The 21252-nt window shown below is 39.5% G+C and overlaps 1 protein-coding gene across 2 annotated transcripts in view; it reads left to right on the top strand.

Annotated features, from left to right (window-relative positions):
- ADGRB1 (adhesion G protein-coupled receptor B1) overlaps window positions 1-21252 on the top strand; it is a 500908-nt gene that overhangs the window by 347840 nt on the left and 131816 nt on the right. For both annotated transcript variants that reach the window (XM_063451001.1, XM_063451000.1), the window contains one exon: window positions 920-963. In XM_063451001.1, coding sequence (XP_063307071.1) covers window positions 920-963 — 44 coding nt within the window. The remainder of the gene's footprint in view (window positions 1-919; window positions 964-21252) is intronic.

Here is a 21252-nt window from a genome sequence, read left to right as displayed (position 1 = left end):
TTTTTGTTTTTTGCTTATGTCAGAAACTTTTTATTTTTATTAGATTGTATCTAAAAAAAATAGGCAATATTTTACCATAGAAGTAGGTTACAGAAATTGAATTGTTTAAGCCATATAACGTTCACTGTAAAATATGAAAGTTTCAGGCGTTCTATGCAATTGTGTGAAATACATTTAGACTTTCTGTGTGTAGGCTTAGATTGTGATGGAATTAATTAATTAACCAAGCTGAATTCCCGACAATGTTCCTTGCAGATACGTATGAATCCAATATGTGGATATTTTTATAGGCATTTTTTGCTCTTACTCTGTTTGAAAAACGCACTATAGCGTGCTGCATATGGTACTAGGAGTGCCTTTTTTAATTTTCCCATTTTTCCCCTGTGTAGCAAACGGAGCAATGTAATGCTTATTGTGTTAAATCATGTGGTGCATGTAAAACTTGGATATTCCTCCAAAGTAAAAGAAGAAATTGAGCCCAACTTTTGCATAATTCCAATCCCACTTAAATATTTGTGATCGTATGTAGCTAAATTTCTGAATATGGACAAATTAACAAAGTAAGTTTAAAATGGTGAGTGTAACAAAGTATAGTTCAAGGTTATGAGGAAGGTTAGTATCTCTGTGCCTTCAGCCAGCTTAGTAAAATCAATGTGTGTACAGTGGTTATCAAGTGAGGCTGTACTGGTGGTAACCGGCTCTCACCTTGCCCCAGGCATACGATAAGCGTTCAATGGAAAGCGAATGGAAACCTAATTTACAGTGAGCACAGAATATTAAAAAAAAAATGGAAAAAAATTTAACTACCCCCGAAATGCAGCTTGACACGTTGCCTAGATTTCGGTAACTTTGTACTCTCTCTATCAGTCTGTGCCAGAAGCCAAAACCCATAACATTCATTTTCTATACCTTCTTCTAGGGAACGACAAACCAGACGTGCATTCTGTGGGATGAGACTGACATGTAAGTCTGACTGTCCTTTTAAATATCTTTATCCAAATCGCTGTATTACTGAGTGTTTGTGTTGAATAGATGGACACTGCAATGTTGGGGATGGTGAAAATCTCGCACAGGCTATTGATTAGACATGATCTGCAGTAAATTTTATTTGGAATATCCTCTGATAAATGAGAGGTAAATTAACCTTCCATGTTGTACAGTAGATATACAGTTTGCAGGTTTTCATAGGAATGTGAGTTTTTTAAGACTATACTTATATGATCTTGCCTTATTTTTTGTTATTTTTACAGATTATTTCTGTAATATTAAAAAAATATTTTAAAGTGTAAACATTGACATGAAGATAAAATACAATATAAAAAAAAAATGAAATAGCTTTCCTAGCACGCCTCAAATCCTAACACTAACCATAAATTGGAGCTCCCAATATATACGTTCAACGTTTGACCTGTTATGTTGAGATAACATGTATCTCTAACTTGTCATATAGCATTCTAAAGGTATGCAAAGCATCATGGGATGCTTCTGGGCAACTTCTGGGGATCTACTTTTTGGGCCCCTCTAGTCTACATTCATTCTTTATTGTGCATGTTTTTTGTGTGCAGCTTTGAGTAGACCCAAGTTGTGGTCACAGGTTATAATTTTATGAGCTTTCTGGAAGATAGTAACCTCTTTTGCAACATAATAATGCACTTACCAACCAGTCGTTTACTGTAGATAGTTGTCTGAGGGCAGTGGTTACCCAGGCATTCAAGCACAACAACAGTCCAACGTATTTCCCAATTATGTCCCAATGTGCATACTGACAAGCATGACTGGTGGTGTGGTTTGAGGTTCCGCAGTCCCAGGCTTCCATTTGGGGTTTGATGGCCCTGAATTGTTTCTGAACTTTCTTCACATCTTTGGTGCAATTTTCTGAGCTGCACATAATCTGAAAATGTATTGACACTTAACATTACTATTGGCCTAGTTTTAATTAATGAGTAACCACACGTATGTATTAATAAAACTTGAGTTTTGTTTTCTAAACGTGTCTATATTCCACTGGGTGTGTCTGACAGTCATGACCCTGATGTCAGTGGAACCGTCACAAAATTCTAATAACTTGCTTTCCAATACATGGAAACTCTGTATAATTTAGTTTTAAGGCACTGGTTGTCATGGAAATGCTGGGTAACCCGCTGAAAACTGTTCAGTTTTCACATGAATAATCAACCTGTAGAGTCGCATTAACATTGTCCATCATTCAAAGAGTTAAAGCTGGAGTCGAGCAAGAATCTGCTTGTTCTCATAATCATCAACTGCCTGCAGAGGTTCAGCATGTGATAGTATAAATAGATAAATGCATTTATATGGAAAGTAAGCAATTTCTACCCCAAAACATTACTGAAAGGTCAGCTCTAAATTGATTATTGAGTTGCTCAATCCGTGAAAACGCACAGGAAAGGTCCCTGGTCTATACTCGTATTAGCACGTGTGCTTTATTCAAACAGAGAGCTGTTTGCTGATGAAGGTTGAGGTTAATGTAATTTAGCAAAGGTGACAGGTTTAGTCGATATAATCCCACGTTATACCTGGTCCAATGCACTCTCTTTACAGGCCATCATTATATATTGATGTTCCCTGTATAAGGAATATGTATTCTCGATTTCCACAGCAAGTCGAAGTGATCACAGAGTTCTCTGCATTCAATCCTACCACCTCCGATGGTTCACCTCGCCATGCATTCACTTGCCATTTTTATAGCTTCCTATAATGAATAAAGTGCTAAAACATCATAATATTTGATGATTGTGGAGGGGAAGTCACTGCTGCAGGGTAAGAGTTAGGCAAAAGTCCTCAGTGGGGGTCTTCAGGGGCTGCTTAAAAGTCATTGGCGTAATAAGGTTAGTGGGGAGAAGGGCAATTGTTGAGTCTTAGGGGGGGCAGGAGATGAAGTAGTGGAAGAGGAGTAAATGCCATGCATTTTGGGAGGTGGGAGGGCCTTAAATACGGATTGCTGAGGCTAATACTAGATATTTACTGAAGTAAGAATTCAAAGTGAGTATCACATTTAAGGTCAAAATAGATGAATTGGAAAAATATTCTTAGTCATCCCATACTTTCACTTTGGTTACTTTGGCCTTAAATTGACTTTAAATTCTCACTTTCGCAAATAATCCTGTATTTAATTAACTTCAGTCCGCTTTTGGTACTTCAGCACATTAATTGCCAAGAGATAAATAAAGCGTTATCACTAAAACATATCTCCATATTTGTGTCCCAATTTTAGGCCCAAATCCCTTTGTGTCCCTCTTTTCAACCCTATGTCCCTTTTTGTAGGAGCTCTATATTGTTAATGTGTCTGAGTGTATAACAGAGCTCCACAGCAATAATACTCCCAGTAATGTGTCTGAGTGTATAACAGAGCTCCACAGCAATAATACTCGCAGTAATGTGTCTGAGTGTATAACAGAGCTCCACAGCAATAATACTCCCAGTAATATGTCTGAGTGTATAACAGAGCTCCACAGCAATAATACTCCCAGTAATGTGTCTGAGTGTATAACAGAGCTCCACAGCAATAATACTCCCAGTAATGTGTTTATTGTATAACAGAGCTCCACAGTAATAATTCTCCCAGTAATATGTCTGAGTGTATAACAGAGCTCCACAGCAAGAATACTCCCAGTAATGTGTCTGAGTGTATAACAGAGCTCCCCAGCAATAATACTCCCAGTAATGTGTCTGAGTGTATAACAGAGCTCCACAGCAATAATACTCCCAGTAATGTGTCTGAGTGTATAACAGAGCTCCACAGCAATAATACTCCCAGTAATGTGTCTGAGTATATAGCAGAGCTCCACAGCAATAATACTCACAGTAATGTGTCTGAGTGTATAACAGAGCTTCACATCAATAATACTCACAGCAATGTGTCTGAGTGTACAACAGAGCCCACAGTAATAATACGAAATATGGAAAAACTGCGCCTCAGAGGGGATATGATAAAATTATATAAATATATTCGGGGCCAGTACAAACCATTATCTGGAAATCTATTCATAAACAGGGCTATACATAGGACACGAGGTCATGCAGTTAGGCTGGAAGAAAGGAGATTTCATCTAAGGCAAAGAAAAGGTTTTTTTTACAGTAAGAGCAGTAAGGATATGGAATTCTCTGCCTGAAGAGGTGGTTTTATCAAAGTCCCTACAGATGTTTAAACTGCAATTGGATAAATGCTTGCAAAATCATAACATAGAGGGATATAATTTCTAATTAGTGGGGTAATAGCTGGTTGATCCAAGGAGACATCTGACTGCTATTTTGGGGTCAAGAAGGAATTTTTTCATAGTTTGTGGCAAAATTGGAAGCGCTTCAGACAGGGTTTTTTACTTTCTTTTGGATAAACAGAAAAAAACATATGTGAGGAAGGCTGAACTTGATGGACGCAAGTCTCTTTTCAGCTACGTAACTATGTAACTATGTAACTATGTAACTATGTAACTATAATTGATGAGTTGGCAGCAGCTGGATAAATTAAAAGTCCCGAGATAAGCTCTGAGGACCCAGCTATAATTACTGGCTTCTTAGAAGACCTTAATGTCTTTGAAGTCACGCAGTTTTCTTTTTTTCTTAAGTCGTCGGCTTTTAGCAGGACACGAGAACCATGAAGTAAATGATTGTTCCGTGTTATTTGTTCAAACTTTCTGGTCTCTGTCCCATTTAGAGCCGGTGTCATTATCAAAATAAAAATAAAGGCCCAAGGAAGATTCCCCAGTTTAACTTTCTTTACTAATCAGTTAGGTGGGCCTAATATGTTCAATTTCTGACTTTAGTGAATACATTGTTTATAGCTCTATGTACTGTGATGTGCGTTGGGAACCGCAGAAATGGTTAGGACAAAATGATCTCATAAAAAAAAAAAAAAAAGAATTGTCAGAATTTTTATTCATGACAGTCTTGGTCGGAATTTTGTAACTTTTTTTTGTCCACTCACTACTGATCACTACTTAGTGAATAGGGGACATTCCACTGCCCATATCCAAATACAACATGCATGCTTTTAATAATGATGGGAGTATATCTAACAACAGCTAGTAACAGCTCAATGCAGCTTAGCAAGACAGGTGCTCTGTGAAATTGCTGTCTATTGAGTTTAGCTCCACTGAGCTAAACAAGCCAGGAAGTAACAAGACCGGCTTTCTGATTGACAACCAGATGGTGTAATAAGATTTGTTTATAAAAGTGCCAATCTCTATTGAAATCTCACACATGAAGCGTTTCAACAAGCTAAAGTGTTTTATGGTCTTAGGTGTCCCTGTAAGCCTTGGACTTGTGTTCAGAATGAGACAGAAAGTAATATGATAGACAAGTCACTGCTAGGGTCTATCTCACAACTCAGCATCAAGATCTTTCAAATGAAGCAATATACAGTTTGTCATCCAACAAAATGACAATGTATTTATTGGCACCTTAGTAGAATATATCTTATTCAATAGCATCTTATTAAATTGTGTTTTTCTTAATATCGAATGGGGTTTTATTGTATTGAATCCTATTGAATGGTGTTTTATTGGAGTGCATCTTATTGAATTAAGTTTCATTGTATTGAATCCTATTGAATGGTGTTTTATTGGAGTGAATCCCATTGAATTGGGTTTTATTGGATTGAATCCTATTGAATGGTGTTTTATTGGAGTGCATCTTATTGAATTAAGTTTTATTGTATTGAATCCTATTGAATTGGGTTTTATTGGATTAAATCCTATTGAATGGGGTTTTATTGGAGTGCATCCTATTATATTTAGTTTTTATTGGATAGAATCCTATTGAATGGTGTTTTATTGGAGTGAATCCCATTGAATGGGGTTTTATTGGATTGAATCCTATTGAATGGGGTTTTATTGGAGTGCATCCTATTAAATTTAGTTTTTATTGGATTGATTCCTATTGAATGGAATCTTACTGAATGGAATCTTATTGAATGTGGTCTTACTGAATGGGATTCCATTGGATGTCATCGTATCTATCTACTGTTTTTTTTTCTAGTAAATACTAACAGGGATTTTTACTAAACTTGGAATTTTGGGGAATTAAAAGTGAATTTAAAACTTTAGGCCAATTGAGTTAAAGCGAAAAGATAGCCTGCTTTTTCCAATTGTCTATGTGTGGTCTAAAACTTTACATTTACTAGAAATTCCCAATGTGACCAGTGTTAGGCTTGGGCCAAGAGAAGGAGTTTTAAGATGGAAGTGACGGAATTTAGAAATTGACTAAATGAGAGGTTGGAATTGAAGAAAACGCCAGCGTATGGTAGAGTTTATAGTAGTGCTATTGATTTAGAGCAGGGATCTCCCTACTCTGGACCTCTAGATGTTGCTGAACTACAACTCCCATGATTCTCTGGCTATTTCATTCAAACAATCATGAGGGTGGTAGTTAATCAACATCTAGAGGGGTAGAGTTTGGAGAACTGAGGAAGACAGACACTGTGATAGTGATGTTTGAAAGAGGAAGGAATAGACATTCTGTTTTAGAGAGATTGGGGGATATTTATCAAGTTCTTAGATATCACTGTCAAATTTTGTGATTATTTCACTTATATTTATTAAAATGTTCTAAAAGTTATATACAAAGTGACAGCTTTCTTCTTAGTACATTCTGTCATTTTTAGGGAAATATCCATTTCAGAAGACCACCATATTTAGAGTAGCAGTAAACAGACAAGTAAAACAGAGCACATGTCTGACACAAAAGTGTCGGAAAGAGTGATAAATCTGCGGCCTAACTGAGTAATTGAGTTTAAGTAAGTGAGTTGTCATCTAGTTAGAAATGGCAGAGACGCAACTGGAGACATGATTCAATAGAGAATAGAGACAAAGCAAACAAGTCTTAGAAACTGAAGGAAAGGCTTAGTTTATCAAGATAAGCAGCATTGACTGAGAACTGTAGGGGAACTGAGAACCAAACCTTGAGGAACACTGACAGAGAGGGGTTACAGAGAGATGGAAGCACCAGCAAAGGATACATGGAAAAAGCTCTGTGAGAAGGTGGAGGAGAACCATGAAAAAGAAGAACCAAGAAAGAAAACAAATTCATAGATCAAGGTTATGAAGGGTGAGAAGAAAAAAGTCTATAGTAAACAGTGTTGAAAGCAGAATAAAGGCAAATCAGAAAGGAACAGAGACCCTTGAAGTTGCAGCAATTAAATCAAGCAGGAAGCTACATGAATAGTTACTAAAATGGGAATTTAAAGTAAATTCAAAGTGAATTTCACATTTTAGGCCAGAGTAGCTGAAGTGAAGGTTTAGTTGACTTGAGAAATGTTGCTGTTCAGCTGTTTTGACCTTAAATTTGAAATTCACAATGCATTCTCATCAAGGAATAACTCTGTTAGAATCAACATATTCAGTCAGTCTCATTCACGCAACTCTCGCAATGAACTTGGAGGCAAATTTCAGTTCCATAATGCAATATCTGTTTGGACCTGTAGACCATGTGATGTGGCACTCAGGGTTATCACCAGCTCCAGATCAACATCACCTGGGTAGGAGAACTGTGAAAAGGGATCCACTGTCCCTCACCACAGACTAAGGGAACGTATATTCCACGGGTTACACAATGCAGATGTTATAGGTAGGAGAACTGTGAAAAGGGATCTACTGTCCCTCACCACAGACTAAGGGAACGTATATTCCACGGGTTACACAATGCAGATGTTATAGGTAGGAGAACTGTGAAAAGGGATCCACTGTCCCTCACCACAGACTAAGGGAACGTATATTCCACGGGTTACACAATGCAGATGTTATATAGAAGAATTAATTGATGTGTACATATAAAAAAATAAGATACAAGAAATAAGCAACGTTTTGATCTACAATGCCTTAGTTGTGCATCACTGGCCTTGTATGGACCTTCCCTAGACACCTGCTTTGTAAATTCTTTCATACACATGGTGGCTTCTTCAGTCATTACCAGAATATGGCCCAGTTCTGAAAGATGTAGGCTCTGAGGGGGAGAGTTTTTGAAATGTATTTCTCCATTCTCACCATGGTAGCAGAAATGCAAAAAATGCAAAGACCCCTACAAATGCCAGCATTGCTATAAAAAGTTACAGCTACTCTCATTGTTTGCAAATCTTTTTTTACATCAATAAAAACCCGTCCAGATGTCTGTTAGCCACTAACGAGAATTTAAATGTAGTGAAAGCCTGGAGGTTATTGTTATATATTTGAAGTTCACAATAAAAAATAAATAAATTAAAAATATGAACTAAAAAGGGGTAACACTACTTATGAGAATGCGAAGCCATGTATTTAAATTTAGTGAAGAGCATCGAGACTAGAAAATGAGAAATGAAGAATTAGTACAGCTAGAAACAAAATGCTAAAATAATAAATAAAAAAAAAATGATGCTGCTGTCAGTTTTTATGAAAATCTATGGATTTACATATTGTTTGTGCTACATGGAGACGCGTTTTACTCACCCTTTGAATGCTGCATGTCACAGTTCACTCTTAAAATGTTCTCTCTGGCTTTAATTAACCTATTCACTCGACCACTTGCACGAAATGACGGAGAGGTTGGCGAGGTTGCTTTATGTTCCTTGAAAAGGTTATTATTTCTAATATCATTTTGATGTAATGACAGCAGATGGGGCCTCTGTTATGTTAGTCAAAGAACCATAAGTGTGAATTACTGAACCGTGCTTAAATAAAATGTCTGCGCAGCCACTTTCATGTTAAATGACATTTCTCACTCGCTCATAACTTCGCCCTGTTGAGGACCATTAAGTCAGATCCCTTCTGCTTCCTCAACACATCAGAAATTACATCCCTAATTTAGTTTCATTACCTTCCGTATGATTATGGGAAAAAGTGAAGGGTAAAAAAAAATTGTTTATAACAATCCGATATGGTGCTATTTACAGAGCAGGACTTTAAATATCTAGAACGCTTCGTTTGGCTGAAAATGTTGGAAAGTGAACATAAATATTTGTTTATTTATATTATTTGAAATTTAGCTATTTATTGTTGCAATATAGGGTTGGCAGGTACTTACAATGACAAACTGTATCCAAGACTGGGTTATTCTTCCCGTCTTAACACTGTCATCAGAAATTGTCAATACTCCTTTATCTAATAATTTAATACCTTGTATCTTTTATTAAACAAATCTGCACAACTGTTTTTTTTTTAATGAGTAAAATCATTTTCTCTAGAATTTTGCTTTTCTTTGGGAATGTTGGGCACACAGCATCACTAGTGAGTTCACAGAACAGTGGAATATTGGGAGCTACTCATTAGATTCTGATTGGCCTCTGAAATCCCAAGCTCTCTGCAGCTTATTAAAACTCTGCCCAGGGACCACAGTGGTGACTCACCAATATGTCTGTAAGAAACAGCACAATCCAATGGCATTCACTAAAATTGGTGATACATTTCCAAAAGCGATAACGATAGCTATAATGTATCAGGGCTGTATAGCATTTACTGATATTTTCTCAAAAGTGACACTTCTAAAAGAGCAATTATAATATTCTTCCCATGTGAAACATTTGTGTAGTAAATAAAGGTTTACTCCAAACACCGTAACCACTTCTGTGATTTTTTTTTTGTAGTGACGGTGCCTGGAGTTTGTATACAGAGTTTAACTCCTCCGCAACTAAAGGTGTAACTCGAGCTCTGGCAGCATCATTGATGAGTCATTAGCCAGCCCAGAAACGAGTTCCGGACTGGCTAATGGGAATTCTGTGCAAATTTGGCATCTGTCATCAGTATACAGTGTGCTGGCGACAGACTGCCAATGGCAGCACAGTTCCATGTCGCTTGTGGCCTCCCCTCAGCCCAGCCTTCCCCTGCATCCCTCTCTGGACAGCTACAGGGAGTGAGGATTGTGTTGTAAGGAGAACCTGGCCTCAGAGCTGGAATAAAGCTTTATGCTTTATTTGTGCATTTACTTATTACTTTGATCGACTCGGGCCAGCACATTAAGGATTACTCAAACGAGAACCAATGTTTGTTTAAAACATAGTTTTTGGTTGGAGTAACCCTTTAACAAATCTCTTCCAAGAATAATATCCTTAGGCAAAAATCAGCGATGCTCTCAAAAAGCTATACCCTCCTGATAGAAAACATGCAAAGTGTGAGGATGTCCAACGTCGTTTAACAGAGCAAACCTCTGTTAGAAACCAGAAGCACCTCTAGTGGCTGTTTCTCAGAATGTTTTACATTGAAGGGTTAAACAGACCACTTCATTGGAATTTATATTATATACACTGCAAAAAATTATAAATGCAACACTTTTGTTTTTGCCCCAATTTTTCATGAGCGGAACTCAAAGATTTAAGACTTTTTCTATGTACTCAAGAGGCCTATTTCTCTCAAGTGTGGTTCACAAATCTGTCTAAATCTGTTTTAGTGAGCACTTCTCCTTTGCCGAGATAATCCATCAACCTCACAGGTGTGGCATATCAAGATGCTGATTAGACAGCATGATTATTGCACAGGTGTGCCTTCTTTGATTTCAGCTCATGAAAAATGGGGGCAAAAACAAACGTGTTGCGTTTTCTAATTTTGTTCAGTGTATATGTATACATGTGGTTATGGTGCTCAGAGTGTCCCTTTAACACGACATACGTACTCATCATGAATGCAAGACTGTCCAACAGTTAGATCCAGGATCCTTAAGTTTGGCAAAGCATCATGGGTGTTGCGGATCTACCTTTTGGCAGCCCCCAATTTACAGGTTAAACAATCACATACTCATTTATTTTTACTCTTTATTAACTGCGGTTTCATGTGATAGAAAATAATCCTCATCTAAAATTCTCCATCCCCCTTGATGAAATCTGTTCAAGACAGCATTCCAGAATCCACTTACGCCTTCCTTTCTGCCAGCTTCCCGGTCTGGGACTGTGTATTAAAACCTTTCACTTAATCAGCTTGTTGAAGAGAGAACTGAATCATTCAGTCCCTTTGGGCAGCCAATGCAGTCTCTAGGCTTCTGGTTTATTGATAGAAGCTAAACTAAATGTCATTATTGATTACTTTTCACTAATGGTGGTGGAAAATGAATTCTTACCACGCTTGCTGAACCATTTATTTATTTTATAAGTATATTTCATGAATCGTGGGTACCATCAGCTGTTAGAATGAGGAACATTTTGATTTTGAAACTTAAATTTATCATTTAGAATGTATATTTAATTTAAGTATCATAACTGTTCTATAGACAATGATTTTTTATTTTTTTTTGTAAATATGACAATTATTGTTAAATCAAGTTGGCCAGATGTTTAATTCTATGAACCACCTATCTTTGACAATTTTTTTCCTATGGACTCTGATTTTATAAAATAAACACTCCAAGTACCATAGCCACTACAGCAAACTGGAGCCCCCTCCCCCATTGTTACGAGTCAAACCAAATTGGAATGGTTTGAATTATTTATTGAGGTTCACTGAATGCTGCTCCCCATCCTCTAATACGTCTGACAGATAGCCAGAACCTCCTGCTTAGGAGCTTCCAATTCATTGGATGGAAGCATTGGCTGATCGCTCTCAGAAAATGAGCTAAGTCCTGAACTGCAGGGTTTAGAACATATAGAGACCTTCTCTTCAGACGGTAGTGAAGGCATTGATCGGTGCTCAGTGGACCCCAAGTATGACGCCAAACCATTTTAAAACAGTTAGAATACTTACAGTGGCGGTGCACAAGGGCAATCCTGGCACCATCACCACTACAGTGCAGTGCAGTAATTACGGCGTTTTACAGGTTCTGTCTATATGACAGAAATACATTATATTAATCAGGCCAAAACCTAATCAGATGCATTCAAGTTGGATTGGTGCTCCCCTTAAGGCAATAAAAGATGCTGGCATTTTGAAAAAACAAATATATTTTCTTGCTTCCCCTATACATTTTCTGCGATTTTGTTCCTGAAAATTGTGTCTATTTAGATACAAGGAACCAGTGATTACGATGGGGGTTCATTGCTAGATTTTTTTTGTAAGTTTGCTTAGTTTTCTAAGTTTGCTTTGAGATGAAAGATGAGGGGAAAAATATACAGTTTCCCTAAATAATTTTGTAACAATATAGTTATAGTACGCTATGCTAAACATATAACAAATAATTAATCTGCATTTTGTTGTTTATTAAAATGTTGTAAGGTTACCCATAACACGTGTAAGGATGGGCAAGAGCATTTTGTAAAAAGTATAAATGGGCAATCAGTGTTACATTTTGATTTTTGTATAAAGTTCCTGCAAAAAATAAATAAAAATATATATTTTTTTAAACAACATATTTTAGACAGAAAATTTAAATTTTAAATGCATTCATTTTTTTATATATATACAGAAGCCAACAAAAATAAATTGCACATCATTGGTTAAACATGAATAAATAGCGATTCAACATACTTTTTTCTCTAATGTTCTACATTTGCCTTAAAATTTTAATGTTTTACAGTGGAATCGATGGGCCTTTCAGTCTGGCTGGGAGCAATATGAAAAAAAACAAACAAACCTTGAATTCTAAATAGATTGATTTCATTTTTGTAGCTGGGGTACCATGGAGCTTTGCATTAATCAATCAAATAAATGAGGAATTCACAAATTGTACAACACCACCTATCCAAGCACAAAACAAAATATATATCTTGGTCTTTTATTTAGATTTTCCCTCAATATATAATTTTTTTGGGGGGGCACTCAAATTTTGTCCCAATGACTGTTCAGGAACATAATAAAAACAACATTAAGGTGTGATTATAGGTAAATTAGTGTGCTGTAAAATACAGGTGTATCTAGGATGTACTATTAGGAATATATTTAGCAGTATACTGATAGGAGTGTTTTTGCTCTCTTTGGTTCACAGTTTAAGTGAGTCAAAAACAATAGGGGGGGAAATCAGGAGGAACATAATTGTTTTTTAATATATATATATATATTATTTATTATAATATATATATTCTCTCTTTTTACCACCTATTGCTCACTTCTCATTGGATCTGTGACTAAAATCAACATTTAGTGAGTTCCCATTAGCCATTAACCCCTTAAAACCGGAGGGCGTACTATTACGCCCTATTCTAAGCGGCTCTAAACGGAGTCCCCCGCAGCGGATCCTAAAGTAAAGGGAATTTAATTTTCTAGCACTATATTTAACCCTAAAACTTTCCAAGACACCATAAAACCTGTACATGGGGGGTACTGTTTTACTCGGGAGACTTCGCTGAACACAAATATTAGTGTTTCAAAACAGTAAAATGTATTACGAATATTATGATATCACCAGTAAAAGTTACGTTTTTTGCATTTTTCACACACAAACAGCACTTACACGGACAATATTATTGCTGTGATACTTTTTACTGTTTTTAAACACAAATATTTGTGTTCAGCGAAGTCTCCCGAGTACAGCAGTGCCCCTCATGTACAGGTTTTATGGTGTTTTCAAAAGCGTCAAATATAAGGTTTCATTTTTTTCACTGGCCAAAATTGGCGTTTTTTGAATTTTTCACACACGAAAAAAATATTAACGCTAACTTTGGCCAGTGTTTGTGACCAAATGGCTACTAAAAAAGACTGGACATACCCCATTTGCAATACCTTGGGTTGTCTACTATTGCAAATGGTATGCCATTATGGGTGTAAATTTCATTCCTGGGCTACTATACAGTCTCAAAGGCAACGTAACCAATCTGGCGAATTTCAATTTCCAATGTAACGTGCTATATTTGACCCTGTAACGTCCCAAAACACCATAAAACCTGTACATAGGGGGTACTGTTTTACACGTGAGACTTTGCTGAATACAAATATGTGTATTTTATTGCAGTAAAAGCAAACAGTATTATGATATTGACAGTTAAAATGTCATGTAGAACTAAGAAAATAACAACATATCTTATTTTCTACCATTTTTTCATATAAAATTATGTTTCATAGCTAAATGATATTAAATGAAAGCCCTGTTTCCCCTGAATAAAATGATATATAATAAGGGTGGGTGCTTTTAATATGAAAGAGGTGAATTACGGTTGGACAGACATATAGCGCAAATGCCAGTTTTGTTTACGTTATGTTTTGTTCACAACGTGTATATTTGGCTCAGTCCTTAAGGGGTTAATCATCATTTTCTCCCATAAATCATCTCTTTTCTTGACTCCACGGGTGGTACTCAGAATCATGAAGCATTACGGACATGCTCAACATTGAGCTTTTCGCTTGGTTCATTATTTGGATGAATTTCAGCTCAGAGTTCAGGAATTTGACCAATCACCCCAAATTGCAGTTTGGATTGAAACAAATCTCCAAGTGGAAATAGTATGGCACAGACCTGTAAGTAATGAGAGATCTGGAAAAAAAAACAAGAGCAACTGACTTATATGACACAAACTTGCACTTGGGAGGAATGGGTGGTACTTGTGAAGTATGCTAAGTTTTAAGATAAAATGTGAAACAGTACCCAAAGACGTACGATAACAATGCACCCATCAAATGAGCTAGCTATTAGATAAGACTGTAGTGTGTCCTGCTCACTATCATCACTGGACACATTGTTATAGAGACATCTTATACTGGGTGGGTTTTTTGCTAAAGTGAGAATTCAATGTGACTTTCCATTTTAAGACCAGAAAAACCAGGCTGAAAGCATGGCTGGACCAGAGATTCTTTCCTGTTTGGTTATGTTGACCTTAAATGGGAAATTAACTTTGAGTTCACCTTTAATTCTCCCTTTAGTGAACAACCCTGTGAGTTTCAAAGACTGATCTTCATTCCCGAAACACATTCCAGATCTGCCATGTTTTCTTAACTCGTTTCACAATTGATGAAAAGTGCCATGGTGCATCCAATTAAAGGACCACTATAGTGCCAGGAAAACATACTTGTTTTCCTGGCTCTATAGGGTCCTCGGGTCCCCCTCACCCTCAGGGTCCCCCTCCCGCCGGGCTCTATGGTGAGGAAGGGATTAAATCCCTGCCTTTTTCCAGCGCCGGGCTCCCTCGGTGCTGGGGAATTGTAACGAGTATATACCCCTACACGCAGGATCCAGCCCTAACAGATGACAGTACAGAGGAGAGATACGTCTACCGGACCTTAGAGTGGCCGGACTCGACGTAATAGGATAAGACAGAGTCAGGAACGATCCGAGGTCAAGGGCACAAAGAGACAGCGTAAACGAAAACTAGCCGGGGACTGGTACACAGGAATCAGCAAGCCGGCAAACAGTACAGAATAGGATAAAGCGAAAACGAAGTCAGAATACAAAGCCAAGGTCAAATACGGAGAAACACAACTGAACGCAACAAGCACTAAAGGGAACTGTAGCAGAAACCACGATAGGGCAAGGAACTAAGGGAAAAGGGTAAGTATAAGTAGCCTTCAAACTAATGTGATTGGCTCCTGTCACTTCCACTCCCCCAACAGGTAAGTGTATGGGGTGATTGGCATGACAGGAGCCAATGGGAGCCTTTTTGCAATTTAGGCTCCCACTGTCTCTTTAAGAGCGCGCCCGAGATTCGCGGCGCGCTCTTAGCTGCAGGCGGGACACGTGACCGCTTCTCGCGGTCACTGCCCGCCTTCCTGTCAGAACAGTCGGACGAGCCGCGCGCGGCTCGTGCAGCCGCAGGACCGCGCGCGGCTTGAAGAGAGGACCGCGTCCGGCCCCCGGATAAGGTAAGTACCGCTACAGTACCCCCCCCTGAGGACACGCCCTCCGGGCGGGCAGGACCAGGCCTGGCAGGAAAACGCGAATGGAAAGAACGTACAAGGCGGGGAGCATGAACAGCATCCGCAGAAATCCAACTGCGCTCCTCAGGCCCATAACCCTTCCAATGTACCAAGTACTGAAGCCGACCCCTAAGAAAACGAGAGTCAATAACAGCAGATACTTCGAACTCCTCATGACCCTCCACAGAGACAGGAGGGGGAGGGGGAGTATGCCGGGTATAGCGGTTGTGTACGTAAGGCTTCAACAAAGAGGTGTGAAATACATTGGGTATACGCAGATTCTTAGGCAGACCCAAGGCATAAGAAACGGGATTAACCTTATGTATAATGCGATAAGGACCAATGAAGCGGGGAGCCAATTTCATAGAAGGCACCCGGAGGCGAATATTCCGTGTGGAAAGCAAAACCCTGTCCCCCACAACATAGGAAGGAGCCGCTCTGCGATGCTTGTCAGCCTGAGCCTTCTGGCGGGCAGCAGAGTCCACCAAAGAACGCTGAACCTGCTCCCAAGTATTACGCAAACCAGCCAAATGCTCATCCAGAACTGGCATGCCCTGAGAGGAGAATGCAGCCGGAAGAACAACGGGATGCTGGCCATAGACAACGTAAAAAGGGCTTTTGCCGGAAGAATCATGAGTGGCATTATTCCGAGCAAATTCAGCCCAAGGAAGCAGGTCAGACCAATTGTCCTGATGGTGAGACACAAAACAACGGAGGTACTGCTCTAGAGACTGGTTGGCACGTTCAGCAGCTCCATTAGACTGGGGATGGTAAGCGGAAGAAAATGAGAGGGAAATACCCATCTCCGAACAAAAGGCTTTCCAGAACCTGGAAATAAATTGGCTACCCCTATCGGATACAATAGATAAGGGAATACCATGTAATCGAAACACTTCTCTGGCGAAGATAAGAGCCAATTCCTTGGAAGTGGGCAACTTGCGAAGAGACACAAAGTGAGCCATTTTGGAAAACCGATCTACTATCATTAGGATGACTGTGTTACCATTCGAAGGGGGTAATTCAACAATAAAATCCATTGATAGATTAGACCAAGGTCTCTCGGGAACGGGCAACGGATGCAACAGCCCACAAGGAACTCTACGAGAGGTTTTCATACAAGCACAAGTAGTACAAGCACTTATATAGTCAGTAACATCCTTACGTAAGGTATCCCACCAGAAATACCGAGAAACGGCCGACACTGTTTTGGAAATACCAGGATGTCCAGCAGTCTTAGTATCGTGATAAAGTGACAGAATATCCCGTCTCTCGGGAATGTCAACGAACAATTTATCATTAGGCCTCTCGCTGGGTGCCATGCCTTGTTTCGCTTGTATGGCCTGCAAGAGGGACGAGGAAATAGACAATATAGTAGTTGCTATTATCCTGTCTGGGGGAATGACAGGAGTGACATCAATCTCCTGTTTGTCAATAGTCTCGAATTGTCTGGACAGAGCGTCCGCTTTAGTGTTCCGGTCACCTGGCCTATAGGTGATTATATAATTAAAATGAGACAAGAACAGTGACCACCTAGCCTGCCTTGAAGACAATCTTTTAGCTTCGCTAAGGTAGGATAGGTTCTTATGATCTGTAAATATGAGAATAGGATCCTTAGTTCCTTCTAGCAAATGTCTCCATTCTTTGAGTGCTAAAATGATAGCAAGGAGTTCGCGATTACCCACATCATAATTCCTCTCTGCCTTGGACATTTGTTTAGAAAAGAAGCCACAAGGATGCAATGGCTTGTCAGGAGACTCTCTTTGGGATAAGACAGCACCTACCCCTATATCGGAAGCATCAACCTCAAGTATATATGGCAATGAGGGGACAGGATGCTGTAAAATAGGGGCAGAGGCGAACGTAGTCTTAAGAAAGTCAAAAGCCTGAAGTGCCTCAGTAGACCAGACACGTGTATTGCCATCCTTTTTAGTCATACGAGTTATAGGCGCTACTATAGACGAAAAACCTTTGATAAAACGTCTATAATAATTAGAGAACCCCAGAAAACGCTGGATGGCTTTCAGACCTTGCGGCAGAGGCCATTCTATGACTGCAGCGAGCTTCTGGGGATCCATCCGAAAACCCTCGGCGGAAATCAAATACCCTAAAAACTGGACCTCGGACTGGTCGAATAGACATTTTTCTAATTTGCAATAAAGACCATTAGCAAGAAGGGTCTTCAGAACTGTTGTAACATGTCTGTGATGAGCGTGAATGTCTGTAGAATATATTAAAATGTCATCCAAGTACACAATAACAAATGAGTGAATAAAATCCCTTAAGACATCATTAATAAATTCTTGGAACACTGCTGGGGCATTGCAAAGCCCAAATGGCATGACGGTATACTCATAATGACCTGACCGAGTGTTAAAGGCTGTCTTCCATTCGTGGTCCTTTTTAATACGTATCAAATTGTATGCTCCTCTAAGATCTAATTTGGTGAATACCGTAGCATGTTTGAGCCTGTCAAACAATTCTGTTATTAGAGGTATAGGGTAAGCATTTTTGATGGTGATCTTGTTAAGACCTCTATAATCAATGCAAGGTCTTAAATCACCTTCTTTCTTTGATACAAAGAAGAACCCCGCTCCAGCCGGAGAAGAGGATCTTCTAATAAATCCCTTGTCTAATGACTCTTTAATGTACTCCTCCATGACACGGTTTTCTTGAACCGATAGGGGGTACACCCTGCCCTTAGGAGGTATAGTACCAGGCAACAAATCAATAGCACAATCGTAGGGTCTGTGAGGCGGTAATTTGTCAGCCTCTCTTTTATCAAAGACAGTCTTTAAAGTTAAATACTGAGAGGGTATAGTCGTAGATAAAGAAGGAACAGTAGGAACGTTAATAGAATTCACAGGCGTGACTTCAATAGTACATGACTCATGGCAGGCTTCACTCCATGATTTTATCTGCCCTGTCTCCCAGTCAAAAATGGGATTGTGGGCACGTAACCATGGATACCCTAACACCAACTGTGAAGAGGGAGAGGTGATGACCTGGAACCGAATGGTTTCATAGTGTAGAACCCCTGTGTACATGTGTAGCGGTGCAGTCTCGTGAGTAACAACAGGAGATATCAATGGTCTACCATCTATGGCCTCAACGGCCAAGGGTATCTCCTTCTCTCTGATGGGAATATTGTTTCTCTTTACAAAACCAGAGTCTATAAAGTTCTCGGCTGCCCCAGAATCAACCAGGGCGTCTATGTTTTCAACTATACAACTCTCTCCCATATGTAAAGAAACAGGGAGAAGCAGTCGGTTAGGAGGCAATGTAGGAGACTTAGAAATCACACCCAAGGCCAGTCCCCTATAAGGTCTTAGGTGCGAGAGTTTTCCGGGAGCAGAGGACACTCCTTTACCATATGGTCTCTCTTACCACAATATAGGCAGAGTCCCTCCCTTCTCCTATGTAATTTCTCAGTATCTGAGAGTTTGGCAACCCCTAATTGCATAGGTTCCTCTTCAGGTACTTTAACACTCTCCGGTATATTAACTCTGGGTTGAATAGGTGTAACAAAACGTCTATTCCTGTTCTTAGTATAGAGCCTGTCACGAATCCTATTATCTATATCGATGAGGTAGTCAATAAGGTCCTCTAAGGCAATAGGAAGCTCCTTAGCTGCTACCTCATCCAATATAGAGTCTGATAAACCTTCCATGAAGGCCGTAGTTAACCCATTATTGGTCCAATCGACCTGTGAGGCAAGGGTACGAAACTGTATAGCGTAATCAGCCACAGACCTAGAACCCTGTTTAACCCTCATTAATGCTCTAGCGGCATTCTTAGACCTTTTCATAGTATCAAAAGTTCTGCGAAAAGCTGTTAGGAAACTGTGAAAGTTATGCACCATAGGTCCATTAGCCTCCCAAATAGGGTTTGCCCATTCAAGTGCTTTGTCGGTAAGTTGGTGCATAAAGAACCCAACTTTAGACCTCTCTGTGGGAAATGAACGTGGATACATTTCAAAATGAAACTCTATTTGGTTAATGAACCGTCTGCATGTCTTAGAATCCCCTCCATACCTAGGAGGAGGCGTTAAATGTGCTGTAGCGTTAGGCATAGTCGATACTTCAGGAAGCAGGGGTGCAGGAGGGTTAGGTGCGGTTGCTGGAATGGTTCTAGCTAAGAGCGTCTGGAGAGCCTGAGCTATTTGATCCATACGGTGATCCTGCTCTACAAATCTAGCCTCATGGGTCGCCATCTGTTGAGCTAAATCTGCGGGGTCCATGGCCCTATCGTAATGTAACGAGTATATACCCCTACACGCAGGATCCAGCCCTAACAGATGACAGTACAGAGGAGAGATACGTCTACCGGACCTTAGAGTGGCCGGACTCGACGTAATAGGATAAGACAGAGTCAGGAACGATCCGAGGTCAAGGGCACAAAGAGACAGCGTAAACGAAAACTAGCCGGGGACTGGTACACAGGAATCAGCAAGCCGGCAAACAGTACAGAATAGGATAAAGCGAAAACGAAGTCAGAATACAAAGTCAAGGTCAAATACGGAGAAACACAACTGAACGCAACAAGCACTAAAGGGAACTGTAGCAGAAACCACGATAGGGCAAGGAACTAAGGGAAAAGGGTAAGTATAAGTAGCCTTCAAACTAATGTGATTGGCTCCTGTCACTTCCACTCCCCCAACAGGTAAGTGTATGGGTGTCATGCCTTAACTATAATATCCCCTTACTTCCTGGTTCCACGGAGCTTAGCCACACCCCTTCATGACCCGGTCTCCCTATTTAATCTGACCGCACCAGCTGATCGAGGCTGGATTAATGAACTACGTTCCGTACTCACGAACCGGCTGCAACATCGTTGTGAAAGCCTGCTGTTACCGGACCGGACTGGAAGACTTCAAGTTCCCTTCACCTTTCCTCATCCACGGCTAAAGCTGAACTCTATCCATGCAGGATAATCCACCTCTGAGGAATCTCGGGAACCAGTGTTCTATGTGCCGGAAGCTAAGTAAAACTTCTCTGATAAGCGTTGCATCTAAAGCTGTTATTTCCTGTCTCCAAAGTCCTTCGTTAAAGCCAACCGTTACAGCTAACTTCAACTCATACTTGTCTCAGTTAGCTGCATCTATCTTTCTTCAGTTAAAGTCTATGGAACAGCTATTGTAACTTCTTATCATCTAATTAATTAATACTACTAAAGGACTCTTGCTGCTTCAGTTACCGTTTACTCCTTAAAGCTACAGCGCATATAATTGTGAACTTCAGTTATCGTTTATTACTTAATGCTACAGTACCTGTAAATTGGAATTAAAGTCAATACCAATTACTTTCTAATAAATATTCGAACTATAAGAAATCTGCAGTTGTGTTCCTTCATAACAAATGTTTAAACGTGACAGATTAATCCAGCCATTGTAATGGATCCAGCAGATTTCGATTCTACTATAGCTACGCTGAATCAAAGAGTTAATGCACTAGCCCAAAGTGTGCAAGACCTGCAAGTTACTAATGAAAGACTTCTCACTTATATCAGAGATTTACAAACTCATACTCCTCATACTACTCTGCACTCGGCTAGTGATCCTGCTGTGTGT

The sequence above is a fragment of the Pelobates fuscus genome, chromosome 4 (genome assembly GCF_036172605.1).
Source record: "Pelobates fuscus isolate aPelFus1 chromosome 4, aPelFus1.pri, whole genome shotgun sequence".
Lineage (NCBI taxonomy): Eukaryota > Metazoa > Chordata > Amphibia > Anura > Pelobatidae > Pelobates > Pelobates fuscus.
Note: the sequence above shows the minus strand (reverse complement) of the source record. Positions and strands in the feature narration are given on the sequence as shown.